The sequence below is a fragment of the Peromyscus leucopus genome, chromosome 3, assembly GCF_004664715.2.
Source record: "Peromyscus leucopus breed LL Stock chromosome 3, UCI_PerLeu_2.1, whole genome shotgun sequence".
NCBI classification, from domain to species: domain Eukaryota; kingdom Metazoa; phylum Chordata; class Mammalia; order Rodentia; family Cricetidae; genus Peromyscus; species Peromyscus leucopus.
The window spans coordinates 99,199,304-99,218,726 of NC_051065.1; the positions used below are offsets into that span (position 1 = coordinate 99,199,304).

A 19,423-nucleotide genomic window follows, 5' to 3' on the forward strand; every position below is an offset into this window, starting at 1 on the left:
CAAGAAGCCTGCCACGGGCATACAGTTTATAAGTAATATATGTGTCTGAGTGATTATTTTATATGTGGATTGTGGGACTGCGGGGCTTGGTGGAACCTGGAGAGAAGCCCTCCAGCAACAGTGTGTGTTTGGTTTTTCGAGACAGGGTTTCTCTGTGTAGCTTTGCCCCTTTCCTGGAACTCGCTCTGTAGACCAGGCTGGCCTCGAACTCACAGAGATCCGCCTGCCTCTGCCTCCCGAGTGCTGGGATTAAAGGCGTGCGCCACCACTGCCCGGCTCTGTCGTGTTTCATATCCAATCTATCTCTTAGTTATTCTACTGCTCGGTAAATGCACACATAGGTTCTGGTTCCTCATACATCCATCACCAGCCCACCTACTGCTGTGAGGGTTTTCTCTGAGGAGGGGCAGGAGCAGGCCATCCAGCCAATACTACCTAGGGCCCTGAGAACCCAGTTCTACATCCCTCCCTATAACGAGCAAGACCACAGTTGGCTTTCTCCACTGGACCCAGGCCTCCTTACCACAGTGCACCCATTGTAGAGGTTGTGTTGGTCCTTGTGGGCGTGGGCACAGAAGTCCATGCAGGCTGTGACCCCTGAGAAGGGCCGCCCTTCCTTCAGCCCCAGGCGGCAGTCGATCGCCACTTCCTCATTGGTCACCTGCGGGAAGGCCAAGAACAGCTGCTCAGGAGGCCTAAGGGACGAGCCCTGGTGCTGCACCTGGGATCTGTGTCTCAGCGAGAAGCAGGTTAAGGGTCACAGTTGGGAATCTGGGCCAGAGGCACTGGAGGATAACCAGGGAGAGGGGATGGGGAGCTAGGGAGCTAGGGGTAGGCTGTGTAAACAACGCATCTTACGAAGCACACAATGGCTCCAAGAGGCCTCTAGTCTGAGCTCTCCTCAAGAACACAGAGGAGACTGCACCCCCACTTTCCAACATCAGGGAATCTTTGTGACAGACAAAGGCCCAGGCTCCAGTACCTGGTTCTGATAGGCCTGGGGGGCAAGCCGCTTGTACAGAGGAGCAACTTCAGTGGCCAGGTCCTGGAAGCTATTCCGGAGCACTTCTTCCTGCAGAGAGAATGGTAAGATCCATCCAGAGCTGCCCTACCTGGCAAACTTCCTGCCAGAAATCAGCCCCACCAGAGTCATCGCTGGGTACCACTGGGAAGGGCAGGAAGCCAGGTGCCTGCAGGGATTCACAGTGCCCCTCTGTTGTGTCCATTTTAGAGCTGGGGATACTGAGGCTCACCAAGAAAAGCCACTATGGGAAGGTGCAGCCACCCTGACGGCTCGGCTGCCATGTCAGTCACGTGGAGTCCCACTGAGCCCAAGACAAGACAGCGGGCCCTTGCTCTCCGAGCTGAATACTGTGGGTCACAAGTGTGGATGCTTGTTCCCATGTTAAAGAAAGTGGAAGCTAACAGGACCGTGCTGGAGACTCACAGCCGGCCTGGCCCAGAGCCTGCCGCCAGCCAGGTGTTAGACAAGCAAATTCAAACATCTGGCTGCTACAGCCTTCAGAAATTCAAGTTAGCACTCCTCTACTGTTGGTGGGAATGTAAACTTGTACAACCACTGTGGAAATCAGTATGGCGGTTTCTCAGAAAATTAGGAATCGAACTACCTCAAGACCCAGCCATCCCACTCTTGGGCATATACCCAAGGAATGCTGATTCATACCATAAAGATACATGCTCAGCTATGTTCATAGCAGCACTATTTGTAATAGCCAGAACCTGGAAACAACCTAGATGCCCATCAACGGAAGAATGGATGAAAAAAATGTGGTACATATACACAATGGAGTACTACTCAGCAGAGAAAAACAATGAAAGCATGAAATTTGCAGGCAAATGGATGGAACTAGAAAAAAATCATCCTGAGTGAGGTAACCCAAACCCAGAAAGACAGTTATGGTATGTACTCACTCATAGGTGGATTCTAGATATAAAATAAAGAACAATCAGACCACAACCCATAGAACCATAGAGGCTATATATATAGCATGGAGGTCCCTAGGACGACTGTGGCATATAATAAATTTCAGTTTTACTCAATTATTGAAAAAAAAATAGCCAAATGAATGGAAACACATGAACTATGAACCAAAGGCTGAGGGGCCCCCAGCTGATCAGGCCCTCTGAATAGGTGAGACAGTTGATTGGCTTGATCAGTTTGGGAGGCAACTAGGCATTGGGACCAAGTCCTGTGCTCATTGCATGAGTTGGCTGTTTGAAACCTGGAACTTATGCAGGGACACTTGGCTCAGTCTTGGAGGAAGGGACTGGACCTCCCTGGACTGAGTCTACCAGGTTGATCGCAGTCCTCGGGGGAGGACTTGTCCTGGAGGAGGTGGGAATGGAGGGTGGGCTGGGGGTAAGGGGATGGGGTGGGAGGGGGGAGAATAGGGGAACCCATGGCTGATATGTAGAACTGAATGGTATTGTAAAATAAAATATTTATATATATAAAATTCAAGTTAGCGATGGACCGGGTCCCTCAGTGGCTCCATGTGGTTCCTGTACTACACAGCAAAAACGTCTGTGGCATCAAGGACGGTCTGCAGGATGACTGCCCATACTCAGGGGTGGCCACTCACTCCCTGACACGCAGCGGCAGCGGCAGCGTTTCTGTGGCCTCTCTGACCTCAGCCATTGGGGCTTGCAGGCCCTTGAGGCCATGAGCAGGAACATGGAGCATTTACGAAGGGAGTGCCAGCCAGCACACTGCGGAGAGCAGAGCGTAGTCATCAGTCAATGCACCCAATGCGAATCTGCGTCAGGGCCTGGCCGCTGCTCTGGCTGCTGTCTGGCTGCTGCCACCAGCAAAATGGGTCCAAAGTAACACAGCTCCAAGGCGAGCTGGGGCAGCACAGGCCTGGCTGGGGAGGAAGCCTACCTCCTTCACCGTGAACCACACAGAGGTCTGAGCAAGTCACTCTCCTGTCTGTGAAGTGCCTGGGTAAATGGGTGGTCCTGGGACCACAGGCGTGTGTGAACCCAGCTCACACACAGCAAGTGCTCAGGACACAGTGAGCGACCGAGCCAGGGACGGCTCTTGGGGAAACTAAGACTCTATCTTTCTATTCCTGACGAGTCTTAGGCCCCAGAGCTCTTCAACCTACCGAAGCAGCCACACTTGCCCCTTCAGAAGAAGTGTGTGTGTGTGGGGGGGTCCTAGCTTACAAATGAGAACTAACAAGTTAGAGTATTTTAAGCTTACAAAGTTGTCTAAAAGCTTTGGGAGAAAAGGTTCTGAATTTGGAGAAAATAAGATTCATACGTGTGTCTGTGTGTTTATGGTATATGTTTATGGTATGGTATGTGCAGGTGGCCTGCAGAAGCCAGGAGAGGGTGTCAGTTCCCCGGAAGCTGGAGTTACAGACGCCTGTGAGCCACAGTGTGGGTGATGGGTCATGAACAAAGGTCATTTGGAAGAGTAGTGCTCTTGACCATCTCTCTAATTCCTAAAAACGGTTCATTTTACTTATGAAGATCAAAGCCAGGAAGATGTTTACATGGGCTCTGGAGCACAGACGAGGTGCCCAGTGGATGTCCTTGTCCTCAGGGGAGTGAGAAGCCCTTCTGGTACCAGGATCTTCAAGCTCTGGAAGACTGGCATCAGGGTGCCCACTTGTATTCCAACAGAGGGACCGCCCCCCCCCCCGACTCACCCCCCCCCCCCATAGGAGCGCAAGCAGAAGGCCGGGGAGCAGAGAGGAAGACGGTGTGCTCATTCGGAGACCGCCTCTTGCCAAGGCCACTGCAGCCCGGAGCACAGAAAAAGCGGCAGTGGAGAAATGGCCTCAGCAGACACTCCCAGATCCTCCACCCTTGGTGGAAGCTGCAGGAGATACCCAGAGGCCCTGGTTCTGTTGTGACAGGGATAAGACAAAGGTCCTGGGAGGGAGACCACGGTGAGAAGTCATGGAGAGAGAGCCCTCACTATAACCCTGTGACTTTATGTGTGGGCCACCACCCAGTGCACCAGGACAGTCCCCCAGCAAGGAGACAAGAAGGGCCTAGATGTCTGCATGAATGCCCAAAATGTCTGCTCAGCCCAGTGGGGGATGGGATACCTCACCAAGCCCATGAATGATTCAGGGAGTCATCCACAGAAAGGTCCTCCTTCCTCCTATAATTCCTACACCCTAAAAGATGTCCCACGAAGAAATGACCAGACCACATTCAGATGAAAGATCTGCCATTTGCATTGGAAGTGTTCAGAATAATTTCTCTAAAGCTGCCGTGTAAGCGGCAGGAGTCCGAGGGGACCGTCCCTAGAAGTCCTCCATTTTCACACCACCCACTAACCAACTTTCTCAGCGGGGTAAAGCTACTGCAAAATCCCAAGTCAAGCAAGACGCACTTCCTGCCCATCTGTGTGGTGGCCCGTCAGTCCCCTCGATCGGGGTGCAGGTGGGGAGGGTGAGGAGGGCCTGCTCCCCGCACGGCGGCGCCGCTGGCTCACCTCCTTGGGGTTGTCCCCTGTGAGGCGGAACTTGCGTGGTGTCTTGCTCCGGGCATACTTGCAGCCGTTGAAGTACATGCTCCAGGAACAGCCGAAGGAGAAGGAGGCACCGCAGGTGTTGGGGTCTTTGCCTTGGCAGGCGCAGGTCCGGCTGCAAGCACAACACAGGCCAGGCAGACAGATGTGATCTCTCTGTTGACACTGCCCTGCTCCCTGCGGAGGACTGGCACCCACTAGCCCCTGGTGACAAGGCCTCCTCCTTCCGCCCCACAGCTCCTCCAAGTTTCCCACCACAGGTTATTATTCTCTGAACACTCATGCCTGGTGAACCATGTCTGTTCAGAAGGCTACATGAGGTACGAGTCTATTGGTGACGACATTCTTGAAGAGGGAAACTTCAAGAGACAGGAAAGACATGGCGGCTGAGGGAAGGGCTGTCGGTGAAGGGCACGTGGGAGTCACGTGTGCTTGCACATGCAGACACACGTGTATGTGTGGGCATCAAAGGACAACCTGCCGGAGTCACTCTCTCCTTCTACCGTGTAGAATGAACTCCGGTCGGCAGGCTGGTGGTGATTGCCTTTACTCACCAAGCCTTCTCGTGGACCCCTATTCTCAATCTTGACTGGGCTACATGACTATAGATATTTACTAAAATCCTCCCAACTGCTGGGAGTAGTGGATTACAACTTTAATCCTCCAGAGGCAGGCAGATCTCCCTGAGTTCAAGGCTAGCCTAGTCTACAGGCCAGCCAAGGCTACAATAGCAAGACTTTGTCTCATCAAATATAAAACAAAACCCTCCAAACTATATCTAAAGGATAACTTTACTGAAACTAAAACATCCCAATGAAAGGACAGGAAAATCCAATCAGGAAGGTTAATGTTGATCTGGGGCTAGAACCCAGGGCTGCCCAGCATTCCAGTGCCTGCTACCCAGGGTCCTGGGGCCCCATCACCCTCCCACTAGGACTCCCACACATACTCATCATTGAGGCCACATCTCCGGCTGGTGGGGTTCCCGTACTTCCGGAGGGTATCAGTGAGCTCCTGGTAAAGGGTGTCTCCAAGGCTGCGAGGGATGCCCTCCCAGGCCAGGATCAAGATGATAATCACGGCGTTCTCACAATGGTGGCCCGCCCGATGCCGCACCAGGCAGAGAAGCTTCTCCTCCACTGTGTGTCTTCGGATGATCTGCAGAGATACAGGACCGAGCTATTACCCTGAAAGAGCCACACAACTCTGCATGGAACGTGCCACACAACTCTGCATGGAACGTGCCCCTCACTACCCCACAGACCTGGCACTGTGGGTCTTTAGGACACTACCATTAGGGAAAAAGAAACACAAAATTTTAAAACAGCAAATTAAAAACTAATTATGACAAAGTCTAAGACAATCGTGACCATCGGGGGTGGGGGGTGGTGGTGCATGCCTTTAATCCTAGCACTCGGGAGGCAGAAGCAGGTGGATCTCTGAGTTTGAGGCCAGCCTGGGGACAGCCTGACTCAAAAAATATAAAAAAAAAAATACAGCAACAACAAAAAACAAAAAGACATTTTATGACAAACACAAACCTCAAAGTAAAAATAAATGAAACTGTGAGCCAGAAATACAGTGAAGAGTTTCATGATATCCCAGAGCATCTGCAGAGAAAATGCTGCACATCTCTGTGTGTTTTCACTCGTGGTACAGCACTGTGGAAAACAGTCCGAGGCTCCTTAAAAAGCTATGTATAGAATCAATGTATAGCCCACAGTTCTGTGAGTGTGAAGGTCAGGGAAGGACCTGGCCGGCAGACAGATGTAGTCACATCTGCCACTGACCCTGTGTAGGTTTCACAGAAATGAGTGGCTGGGTAGGGCAGTACTAACAAGGAAAAGGGGTCTGTCCCAGTCAAGGCTTAGTGGGGACATCTATTCACTGAAAGCTGGGACGCTCTCCTTAACCACACAGATCTGCCTGACTCTGCTGGGATTAAAGGCGTGCACCATTGTACTTTGCCAAAAACTAAGCATTTTCTTCATTTAAATACTTATGAATACACACAAACGCATGCACATGAGTTTCCGTGAACCATGTGAGCACAGAGCCACCAGAGGCCAGAAGTGGCACTGGATCCCCTGGAAGTGTGGTAAAACTCCTAACCCATCTCACTAGCCCTCAAACTCCCCTTTTAAAACCACAAGTCCATACTTTGTTACCATGGTAACTACACATAACAGAAAATCTACCACATTTAGTGTACATTTTAGTGGCTTTAAGCTCATTCACCATGTTACACGGCTACCATTTCTAGAACTTCTACTCTCAATAAAGCTACAACTTCATTCCTACAACAGTAATGCTCCAACTCTTCCCTTCTGATGCTCCCAACCCCAGATCATCTTTCTACTTTCTTTTTTTTATTAAAAAAATGTTAAATTTTTAGGCTGGGCGGTGGTGGTGCACGCCTTTAATCCCAGCACTCGGGAGGCAGAGGCAGGCGGATCTCTGTGAGTTCGAGGCCAGCCTGGTCTCCAAAGCGAGTTCCAGGAAAGGCGCAAAGCTACACAGAGAAACCCTGTCTCGGAAAAAAAAAAAAAAAAAAGTTAAATTTGAGGCCAACCTGGGCTACAGAGTGAGTTCCAGGAAAGTCATAAAGCTACACAGAGAAACCCTGTCTCAAAAAAACAAAACAAACAAACAAAAAAAGAAAAAGAAAAAATCCAAAACAACAAAACATTCATTTAGTGTGTCTGTGCCCGCCCATGCAGGCCAAAGGATAACGCAGGAGTCAGTTCTCTCCCGTTACCTATTAAGACCAAATGATGGAATGCACATCACAGGCCTATGTGCAAGGGCCTTTACCCACTGAGCCATCTTGTCAACCCCATGATTTTTTTTTTTTTTTTTTGGTTGCGCTGAGAATTGTCCCTAAGGCCTTGTACATCGTAGGCAGGAACTCTATTACTAAGGCATATGCCCAGTCCTTCAGCACTGTGCTCTCTCTCTGGAATCTGACTGAAGCAGCTCTTGCATGTGGAATCTATGCAATCTATCCTTTGACAACTGGCAGTGCTCTCAGGGTGTTCTGTTTGTTGTAGCACGTGTCACGACTTCCTGCAGACCTTACAGAATATTCTGCATTTGTCATACTAAATGACATGCAGCCCTGCTCAGGAGGTCTTGGTCTGAGGCAGGGTCCTAATGATGTCATCCTCCACTTCCCTGCCAACAATCAACTATGATTTTTAAAATTGTGTCTTGGAATTCAGGAGCACACAAACCAGGTACTGGGCCAAATGTTGCTTCAGGACTCTGTACGGTTGCCTGGCTCCTGGCGGGTTACTGGAGGTCCATTGTGGGCACTGACATGTATCTGCAGGATGCTGATTTGACAGTGGTCCCTGGACCAGGGTTCTCCGGGCCTTATGGTCAAGCTCTCCTCAGTGTCCCTCTATGGCGGACATCATTTTCCAGGTGAGGTCTCTGAAGAGGCAGGCATCACCCTATCACATTAGACCTTTAACTGCAAGGGTTACCTCCCATGGGGGTAGAGACAACATGCTTCTTCACACTTAAGCACCAAGTTCTTTTGTTGTGAAAAGTCCTACAATAAAGCCTAGAAGTGCTGAAAACAAGTATGTGGTGATTTAAGTCCAGACATCTGTTATTTTCATTAAATGCAGAGGCAAGGAGTGATCCCAGGGAAAAGATGCTGAGGCACAGGCGACATCCGAGTCGGCCACACAAACATTCCTGCAGCCTTTCTGCCTTTGCATGTGGACCCTCCTCACCGGAAATGCTTCTACTCACTCCTTGGGCCACTTAATACTTTGTGGCCCTGTTCATGTCCGTGTTCCAGGCTAGCCCAGCGTCAACATTTATCTAGCCCCGTCCCTCAACTCCTACAGTAGTAGCATCACAGCCGGCTCTTGGTTAAACCTTGCATTTCCAGGTTTCTGTTACCTTGCCTCCAGGGTGCCTAAGGCACTGAACATGGAGATGGTGTTTTCCACATGGACCAGCTACCCAGAGCTCAGTTCATTCTAAGCCAGCTCTGTAGCAACAGACACCCACGATTTCAAGAGTTGTGTGAAGGCCAGAAGGGCAAGGCTGAGTGAACTGGGGTCTGTGTCTGTGACATTCTCCCTGACAAGATGCCCAGGATCTCTGCTCAGAGGCTAGGGCGAAGCAAGCCTCATAACACCACTATGCAGAGGCCTCATCTTGTACCTCAGCTTGGCTCACATAGGTCAGCCTACAGTGTCTTCCCTGGCTTCCAGACAGGGGACAGGAGTAGTATTGGCCACTCAGACACACAGAAAAGAGGAGCCAAAATCCTTGGGGTGGGGTGGGAGGTGAGATCCAATAGTGGGCCAGGCCAGCAGCATCTCCAGCTCCTCTCTTCCCAAGTCCACAGCCTTCCCCATAGGTCACACACACTGAGTGTAAAGACTAACAGCTCCTGAGAGCAGAGGGTCCCTGGTGCTGGCCTGTAAGCAGGACAAAGATCAGCTGCCGTGAGGGTCGTTCCTCGATGGTAAATGTCTATTTCCTACTCACTGGCCACTGGGCTCAGCGGACAGGAACACCCAGGCACAGCTCAGCTGGGAGACCCAACACTCACCCACTTGGCAATGGGACAGCCTCGAGAACTCTTCCCTTCCTTCCCCGTGTAGATGACCTTCTCGATCCGGATAGCTTTCCCCTTTTCTCCATACCTAGAGAGGAGACAGAAGCCCCACCAGCGGGTGAATTCGCAGGGAGTATGCAATGTGAGGAGGCAGGGCCCGGGTGCTTTAGCCCAGGCTTCTGGCTGCTGCGCAGGCAGAGAAGGGAAGAGGTGGACACTGGCCACTCTGCTCCGAGGACAGGAGACACAGTGCCTACACCCGGGCTCCTAGGCCGTGGTTCACCTGCCACCCCTCCTCTCCTGTCCAACGCATCTCTGTCCTCAGGCAGATGGACAGTTGGGCAGAACAGCCCGACTCCTTCTGACCCTTGGAGTTGCCTGAACCCACCGGCCTCTGCACGCAGCCCTGCTGGCCAAGGCCTCCCAAGTTAACTGTTTATAAACAAAACACACACACGAACCAACTGTATGTGTTGGGGGTGCTCATTGGTCTCTCGGAGCCATCCCAGCTGATGCTGGGGGCGTGACCCTGCCAAACACAAATGCTGGCATACGGTGGACAAAGTCACCCCCCCCCCCGTCCCCTGCATGTGCCCACTTCCTGGGAGCCCATGCCAAAGGCCGCTGATACCATCTACTCAACCACACCACGTTCACAATAGACAGATACAACCATAAGCATGTATCACGCAACTACATGGGGCAAGGCTGGTTCCAACACAGCCCAATGGTCAGACTGCCACTCTCTCACTACATAATTGTAGCTAAGTTACTGAGCTTGTCAGGCCTCAGTCTTCTCATACGTGAACTGGACGTTAATATAGCTCTACCTCCCAGGCTTGATAATGTATGTCAAGGATCTTAGCGTGAGGGAGGAATTCAGTAAACCTCTTCAACATAAAAGCCATCTTTTTAGTAGATGTTCAGTATTGTCTGCAGGGTCACTTGCCATCCTGGCCTGCACACTCTTGCAGTCTGTCTGTACTGACAGAGCTCCTGACGTGACATGGGCATCTTTGCTCATTCTGGACTTCTCCAAGAGTGTTTCCAGCCATCTCTCTGTATGAAGTTGGCTGGAGCTCAGACAAAGACTTCTTTTCATTGAAGGGTATGCTGAGGATGTCCCTTTAGGATCTAGGACCTTTAGCTCAGCATCAATTAACTTAGCAAATGCATTTTTAACATCTAGAGAGACAGATGACTGAAGCATTTTCTCTAATCAATTAACATGGTATTTTTTAAAAGATTGATTTATTCTGTGTGTGTGTGTGTGTGTGTGTGTGTGTGTGTGTTTGTGTGTACACCTGAGAGACTATGGAAGTCAGAGAGGGCATCAGATCCTTTAGAGCTAGAATTATAAGCTTTTGCAGGAAGGCTGGCTTGCTCTGTAGGAGCTGGGACCCAAACTCTGGTCCTTGTGACTCCAGAGCAGGCACCTTGCTAAGCCATCTCTCAGGTGCCAACATGGGCAGGCTTTTTCAACAGACTGAGTAAAAACAACCTGCATTCTGTAGTAAATTCAGTTTGATCACAACATTTAAGTACGTCATTTAATAAGGCATGATGCTCTCCTGATGTCTGCAGCTCTGAGATACCCTGTTCTTCATCTCCTCTGCTCCGCTGCCATGCATCCCTCTACCCCAGGACCAAGTGGACAAGGGCACTGGTCTTACATGCAGCTCGGTGGTCCAGAGGTTGGCATGATTAGTCCCTCTTGGTCTACAGTTTCTTTATATACCTATGTGTATCTTGCCTTTAACCAAGTGTCTTGTGGAAAAAATCAGTGGCCAAGGTGCCTTCCTTACTCTGCACTGAGGGATGGATGGATGGATGGATGGGGAGAGAGAGAGAAACAGAGAGACAGACAGAGTCTGGTCTAGGAACTCGCAGTCCTCGTGACCTTAGATTCTTCAGGGCTGGGATTACAGGCATGTACCATGCCCTGCCAATACTTAGATGTCGTTTTTTTTTTTTTTTTTAAAAAAAAAAAAAAAAAAACAACCCTCCTTGTTGCATCTCCCTCACTGAAAAGGAACAGAGTTTCTTTTCAAACACTGAACTAAGTTAAGTTGTCTATCTCACTCAGATCTTAGGGGAGGGCGAGAAGCGCTTCTGAGCACACTAACAGGCAAGGGCTGCCAGGGCCTTATAGGAAGTGCTTGCAGACACCACTCGGCATCTCCGCAGCGGGGCTGACAGCGCGGCTTTTGTTTGGCGCCTGGACAGGTCTCAGCTCCACGGGCTTATCAGGACACGGCCCCCAAGGGCAGGCCTGGGACCCAGGTCTGTCTAGGGATCCCTGTCAGGAGACTAGCATAAGGCTGCCACAGCACTCTCACTGAGAGGGACTATCATATTCCCCACAGGAGGGTGAGCTGAGGACACGGGGCTGGCTTTCTGACCAGCTCCTTCCCCACCGTCCTGTCCTTGTGAGAAAGCCTCAAGTTTTCATTGGAGGAAAAAAAAAAAGAGGGGGGGGGCGCTGCCTAACCAGCTACATTTTTTTTTTGTTGTTGTTCCTTTAAACAAAATTCAAAGCCAGGCGGTGGTGGTGCACGCCTTTAATTGCAGCACTCGGGAGGCAGAGGCAGGCGGATCTTTGAGTTCAAGACCATCCTAGTCTACAAAGTGAGTTCCAGGACAGCCAGAGCTGTTACATAGAGAAACCGTCTCGAAAAACAAAAACTAGAAAAAGAGGTTATAAAGGGGGCTGAAGAAATGGCTCAGTGGTTAAGAGCACCGGCTGTTCTTCCAGAGGACCCAAGTTCAATTCTAAGCACCCACATGGCAGCTTACAATGGTCTGTAACTCCAGTTCCAGGGTACTTGACGGACACCCTCATACAGATATACATGCAGGCAAAACACCAATGCATATAAATTTAAACTTTTTTTTAATTTAAAAACATTTGGGGGTAGGGGCATGCCGTGGTGTCTGTGTGGGGTTAGAGGACAACTTGTGGGAGTCAGCTTCTCTCTGTACCCTGAGGGCTTTATGTTTACACCCAGACTGGACAGCAAGTGCCTTTACCCCCTCAGCCATTTGCCGGCCCCGTTTCCTCTCAACAGAACTTGATAACTGACTTCTGCTTCACTTCTCTCTCTTTAAATGTCTTACTTCCTGGCTTATCATGAAGAGTGCAGATTACCAGCCTCTAAGGGAGTCGGCAAGGATCAGATGAAGCATCTGAGGACACCTGACAACTTGGCCTATGGCTCTTGAAGGGTGGACCCAGGGGCCTCAGCAGAAGTCTCACTGGGAGCCGGTAGGTAGTTCTTGGGTGGGGCCCAGCGCCCTGCCCATGCTTTCCCAGGCCCTCGGCAGCTTTGGACTTCCCCAGGGTTTGTTCTAGCATAGCAATGAGATCAGTCTTCCCCAGCTCAGAGCACCCATGAGCAGCGCAGGCTTGCTCTCTGTGGCACCAGGCTGCAGAGGACCTTCCCCTGATAGAAATCAAGGCTCTGGGTAGTGGGGCACCTACAGACTGGAGCTTGACAGCTGACTCCAATCATCTACCAACACCAGGACCTGGGTATCCAGTAGGTATGATGCCCACAAATACACTGGGATAGTTTAGGATTTGCTTTCAACTCCGCCCCCTCCTCCAGTTTTGTGCCCTACAAATAGCTAAAAGCATCAAAAAAAAATTTTTTTAACATTTTAAGACTTATTTATTTATTTATCATGTATACAGTGTTCTGCCTGCATGTATGCCTGCAGGCCAGAAGAGGGCACCAGATCTCATTACAGATGGTTGTGAGCCACCCAAGTGGTTGCTGGGAATTGAACTCAGGACCTCTGGAAGAGCAGCCAGTGCTCTTAGCCACTGAGCCATCTCCAGCCCTCAAAATCTTCTGGGTGTTAGTATCGCCTGCTCCCTGACTCTGGCCAAGCCCTGACAATACAGTCATCCTACAAAGAAAAAGTGAAGAGAGACAGGTCCAAAGTCAGTTGGGACAAGTCACAAACTCAACATCCACACAAGAAATCCATCACTCAACTGCTTCCCTCCTTGTCCCAGAATAAGAAGACATCCATAAGATAAACTCAGTGAAGAGAGGGAAAGATGAGCTGCTATACAAAATGTGATCACAGGTTGTGTGTGTTTTTAGGAGCTGTGCCCTGAATAATTTATCACATGAGAAATCAAAACATTAAGAGGGATTCATAGGGTTGTGTCATCAAGATTCAGGGGTGGCCTAAGCAGACTCCCACCACCAAAGGTGACCCTCACATTCCTCCCAGGGTGGGGTAAGCGGACCTGGCTCTCGACTCACTGGCAGCCAGGATGAATATGGAGACACAGCCTGCTCCATGACTCACGGGGTCCTTATGGTAGAAACAAGCCAGTTGCCAAGGGAAAACACAAACATTCCTAGCTCTCCGAGGGGTTCCTCCCTTGGATCGCTTTCTGAAGAATCTATAGGTGGCTGTTATTTTTAAAGCAGGGAGGGAAAAAGCATAATCTCAATCCATCACTCCCTCCAGATTCTTCCTTCAGAATGTGCTCTGCTATAATTAAAAGTTACTTAGACCTAGAGAGCTGTCTGGAAACCATCTAAGATTATTAACAACACCCCCTCCAAAGGAGTACAACCAAATCAGACTGAAACTAACACCACACACTCTCCCAGCTCAAACTTGAGCAAATAAAGCACTGCAATCCCTTACTGGAGCCACCGGTCAAGCCTGGAGTGGTGGACCAGACCCCAACACTTGAGAGACGGAGGCAGGAGAATCAGAACATCAAGGCCAGTGTCAGATACACAGAAAGCTTAAGGTCTGCCTAGGCTGTTGAAAACTCTGTGTCAGCAGCAGCAGCAGCAGCAAAACAACAATAAAAAGTCACTATCCAAATGTGGCCTGGTACAGTCTGCAAGCTGGGGCAGGCACCCGAGGAGGCCCACAGTGAGGACATACAGACACATGGATCTAAGTCTACTGTCCTGGGCTCAGGTGGGGCCCTTTAAATCAGGACTGCATTTACAGCGGGCTTTTCTGATGGCTATTTTGAACAGAAATGTTTTCAGATAGCATAGGAAATGATCCCTGTAGATCAGTGACCTCCATCCAGCTCAGCTTACAGTAGATCCATTCTCCATCCCATTCCCCTGCTGCACTGACAGGCTTAGCCCAGCTCCCCTAGGCCCAGAAGACTTGGCTCCCAGGCTTGTAGAAACTAAGCCACTAAGCCTTCCATGAAACGGTATGCATGTGCACCAGCAAATGTAGATCGCCTTTACTTTTGTTTTACTTAAAATTCTAATGAGTGGTTTTGAAAATACCACTGTGTACACACACACACACACACACACACACACACACACACACACACACACACACACACAGACTGTGCACCCTTTTCCGAACCCCTGAAACCCACACTTCAGTCTTGATGCCAGTCTATGTCTCAGTCTATGTCTCTAGCATTCCTACAGCGTGTCCTTGTGCTATCTCTGTTTTGTAGAAAAGAAAACCAAGGCACACAACTGCCCCAAGGAGACTCAGGAGCACGTACAGTATCAGGATGGGACGCAGGTAGTGAGCGTCCATGCTCTTAACCACAGAGCTACATCACCCTCGAGACGGCAACTCAGTACTGTTATCTGCCGTGGCTGTGCACAGACTTTAAGGGCTCTTTGTGAGCCAGGCACGATGGTGCACGCCTCTAATCTCAGCACTCAGAAAGCAGAGGTAGACGGATCTCTTGAGTCTGAAGACAGCCTGGTCTACATAGCGGGTTTTAGGACAGCCTGATCTGCTTTTGTAGTAACATGCACCCTGACCCCAAGCACCCCAGAGTCTTTCAGGACCCCTTGGATAAATGTGCAACATGAAGCCAGAACATCGCATATGGGAAAAATCAGGATGGCCCCCACTTATGAAGTAATTTTGGTGGAGGTCAGAAATCAAAGCAAGAAGAGCCACCTGGTTGGAACTTGAGCTCGAAGTACCTCTTAGCAGGACGTCCAGAGCACACAGAGCATGGCAGCAACACTGTAGAAAGCTATCCAAGAACAGCAGGCTGTAGGGAACTAACTCCGCAGACGGAATACCACCTAGCTGTGTTTTTCCAGAACAAGAGAAGGGGTCGGGGCATATGGAGGGCATATCTACAGATGGAACGAAACCAGGACAGAAGTGAGATGCCCACACTGAACCTGCCACCACCCAGATCCTGGGCTTCTCCCTAGTGCCTCCTAGCACAGCCCTGACTCAGGTGCTCAGCGTCCACGTTCCACCCCTTCTCCCTGGATGTTGGTGTCACTCACCGCTCCTCCATGAGTTCCCGGATAGAGGCTACTGTGGGGCCAGATCCCAGGTGAGTGTAATATGGGCCTTCATCTTTCTCCACTATTTGTTCTGCAGAAATACCAAGAGCAAGCATTATTTGGAGACAATTTTGGCAACACTAATTCAGAAAAAGGCAAACCACTAATAGGAAGTTAATAAGTATGTTACAAATAGCTTATAAACATGTAAAAACTGTGTTCAATCCCTATGAGGAAACACACAATAAAATTAAATTCACAATAAAACACACTCACCAAAAGGGAACATTTAGAAATCTGGTAAATTCAAGTGTTGTCAAGACTGTGATCTAACCATTTGGAATTCGGCTCACCATCAGCCAACAAAGCTAGAGTTGTGTACTACAGGACAGAGCGATTCCGCTTCCACATACACACTCTAGACCAGGAGCCACCTATGGCAGGTACTACAGAGGGGAATCAAACTCCAGAGCTCATGGCAGCATCCCCAAACACAAGTATCCAACAGACAAGAAATAAGTTAAATGTGGTGCATCCAAATCCATTCAAAAGAGCATTGCCCCAGGGAGGAGTAAGTTCTTTGTTGCAGTATTGGATGCAGGACCTTAAGCATACTGTGGTGGTTTGAATAAAAATGGTTCCTGCCAGATGGTGGTGGCGCACGCCTTTAATCCCAGCACTCGGGAGGCAGAGGCAGGTGGATCTCTGTGAGTTCGAGGCCAGCCTGGTCTCCAAAGCGAGTTCCAGGAAAGGGGCAAAGCTACACAGAGAAACCTTGTCTCGAAAAACCAAAAAAAAAACCAAACAAAAATAATAATAATGGCCCCATAGGCCCATAGCACTATTAGGAGGTGTGGCTTTTCTGGAGTGGGTGTGGCTTTGTGGTCTCAAATGCTCAAGTCAGATCTACTGTGACACTTCCGCTGCCTGTGGGTGCAGATATAGGACTCTTAGCTACCTCTCCAGCATCATGTCTGCCTGCACTCAGCCATGCTTCCTGTCATAATGGACTAAACCTCTGAAATGTAAGCCAGCACCATTAGATGTTTTCCTTTGCAAGAGATGCCATGGTCATGGTCTCGTCACAGCAATAAAACCCTACGGCACATACTATACAAAAACTACCACTGAGGTGTTATTCACAGCCCCCTTAAAGAAAATTAAGCCAGTGTATTACGAAGTTACCCTGGCTGGGTTTGCAATTGAAATCCTCCTGTTTTGGGCTCCTGAGTAGGCAGATTACTGGCCTGTGCCGTCAGGCCCAGCAAGGATGAAATTCTGGTACAGCTACCACAGACAACCTTAGTGAAATACATTAGACACAGCAGATCCGGTGATGCATGCCTGTAATCCCAGTATCCGAGAGGATCAGGAATTCAAGGCCAACCTCTGCTACACAGCAAATTCAAGGCTATCCCAGGCTATAAGAGACCTGGTCTCAAAAACCAAAACAAACTATATTATCTCGAAGAGGCAAATTCATAAAGACAGGAGGTAAACTAGAAGTTTAAGCCAGAAGTTATCAAGGGCTGGCAGAGTGAGAAACGGGCGTCACTACTCAACAGGTAGAGGGTTTGTTTAGGGCGACAAAGCTTTGGAAACAGTGATCGGCAGAATACAGCACATGTATTTAATGACTGTAACTGCATTCAGGTTTACACATGATTAAATGGCAACTTTGTTTTTACTTACTTTGGTTTCTTGAGACAGGGTTTCTCTGTGTAGCCCTGGTTGTCCTGGAACTCTGCACACTAGGTTGGCCTAGAACTCAGATTCACTGATCTCTGCCCTCCCGGCTGCTGGGATTAAATGTGTGGGCCACCACTGCCCAGCTAAATGGCAACTTCAGGTTAGATATATTTTACCATGGTTTAAAAAACAGAAATGGGGCTGGTGATTTGGTTCAGTGGGTAAAGGTGCTTGTCCTGCAAGCCTGGAGACTTCAGTCCATCCCCGGGACCCACATGGAAGAAAGAAATAATTGACTCCTGCAAGTTCTGACCTTTGCAACCACACACTCATCATCAAATCTAAGAAAAATTTTAAAATAGATAGAAACAAAGTACTGATAGATGCTGACATTCACGAGGCTTGAAAACAGCGGTAAGTGAAAGAAGCCATAAAGGGCCCACAGTGTGTGATGCTGTGCATCCTAACTGCCCCAAGTAGATAAATCTGTAACAACAGAAATGGAGGCTGCAAGAGTGGTGGCTGGAAGGGGAAGATGGGGAGGAACAGCTGAACCAGCATGGGCTTTCATTTGGGGGCAAGAGGTTTTGAGAACCAGGCGAGAACCGGTCACACAATGTGTGCTCCCTCACCACTTACTCCGAAATGGATCATTTCATGCTGTGTGAGGTTCGTCTGCTAAAATAAAATGAACTATTGGTTCATGTAACCTTTTAAATGAGTTTAGATGAATTTTCCAAAGTGAAAGAGTCAGACTCCAAGAGCAGTCATCACTTGGACAAGTGTACTGAATGGACGCTGCAAGGCTAAGAGGCAGGCAGACCTAACTGTAAGCCCACACACTGTAGGCTGTTGTTAAGTCTGGCTCCCGTCAAAGGAGACAACTACACACAACAGAAAGAGGAAGCTGGAGGAAGCCCACTGAGGAGGGCTGAGCAGTCTATGAGTAGTTGTATCAACACCAATCTCTAACTTTTAAATGTATGTACTTACATAAGACAATTAACATGGGAGTTATTTTAAGATGCATGAGATTAGTAATGATTAATAAAATTACAAAAAAAAAATAAAATTTGTTGTTGTATTTTAAACAAGTAAAGGTTGGGGTCAGTGAGATAACTCAAGGGGTAAAGGCACTTGCCATCAAGCTCGATGACCTCAGTTTGATCCCTGGAACCCATAGAGTAGGAGAACCAACTCCTAAAAAATTGCCCTCTGACCTCCAAATACACACATACACATACACACACACACACACACACACACACACACACACACACACACGCTAAACACATTTTAAAAATTAGAATAAAACCATGCTACAAGCCATCATTTGTAATCTGATTCCATAAGTATCTGGTCACACACATCAAAACACGTATGCAAGGATTTTCACAGTATTGGCAACAGTTAAAACTGGGGAGCCGGGCAGTGGTGGCCCATGCCTTTGATCCCAGCACTGAGGAGGCAGAGACAGGCGAATCTCTGAGTTCGAGGTCTACAGAGCGAGATCCAGGACAGGCACCAAAACCACACAGAGAAACCCTGTCTCGAAAAACAACAAAACGAAACAAAAACTGGGAACACACAAGGGTAGAAAGTCTCTGTCCAACAGTATATGCTGAAGTCCAAACCCCAGTGTGATAGCAACAAGAAGTAATGTTTCCAAGAAGTAATTAGGCTATGAAGTGGAGAGTTGGGGCTGGAGAAATGGCTCAGCCGTCAAGATCACTTCTATAGAGGATCAGAGTTCAGTTACCAATATCCACACAAGCAGCACTACCTAGAACTCTAGCCACGGGGTATCAGCATGCACATGTATTCACTCTCTCAATGTACAGTTCTTACGAGAGACAGAGCCTGAGGAGACGGCTTAGTGGGTAGATGCTGTGCAAATGTGAGTCATGAGCTCAGATCCCCAGCAACGGTGAAGAAGCTGGGCATGGCCACTTGTGTCTATAACCTCAACTTAGGAAGGTGAGACAGTGTGTGTGTGTGAGTGTGTGTGTGCGTTCGCGCGCACGCGCACACACTCACACACAAAAATGGTGGATCTTTTGAGTTCATCAGCCGAGCCACACTGAAGAGCTCCATGTACAGTGAAAAGACCTTGACTCAAAAACTGAGGTAGAAATGGTCAAGAAGTTCCTGGATGTTGACTTCCGGTTTCCACATGCACACACATGTACATACACGCACATACACACCTACAGACAAAAGAGACCCAGAAATCTTAATTCTGCTTGCTCCCTGCTCTGGACCAAGTAGGGACACATCATGTAAGAGCCTGTATCCCAGCTAGGAAGGGAGCCCTCACCAGTTACAGGATCTTTTGAGCATCTCAGCCTTAGAATCTCCAGCTGCCAAACT

The 19,423-nt window shown here is 49.1% G+C and overlaps 1 protein-coding gene across 4 annotated transcripts in view; it reads right to left on the minus strand.

Annotated features, from left to right (window-relative positions):
- Window positions 1–19,423, minus strand: part of Tet3 (tet methylcytosine dioxygenase 3) — a 98,448-nt gene that overhangs the window by 9,435 nt on the left and 69,590 nt on the right. For all 4 annotated transcript variants that reach the window (XM_028871317.2, XM_028871316.2, XM_028871318.2 and 1 more), the window contains 6 exons: window positions 15,365–15,455; window positions 9,087–9,180; window positions 5,460–5,668; window positions 4,475–4,625; window positions 983–1,072; window positions 524–661 (listed from right to left, as the gene is read on the minus strand). In XM_028871317.2, coding sequence (XP_028727150.1) covers window positions 524–661; window positions 983–1,072; window positions 4,475–4,625; window positions 5,460–5,668; window positions 9,087–9,180; window positions 15,365–15,455 — 773 coding nt within the window. The remainder of the gene's footprint in view (window positions 1–523; window positions 662–982; window positions 1,073–4,474; window positions 4,626–5,459; window positions 5,669–9,086; window positions 9,181–15,364; window positions 15,456–19,423) is intronic.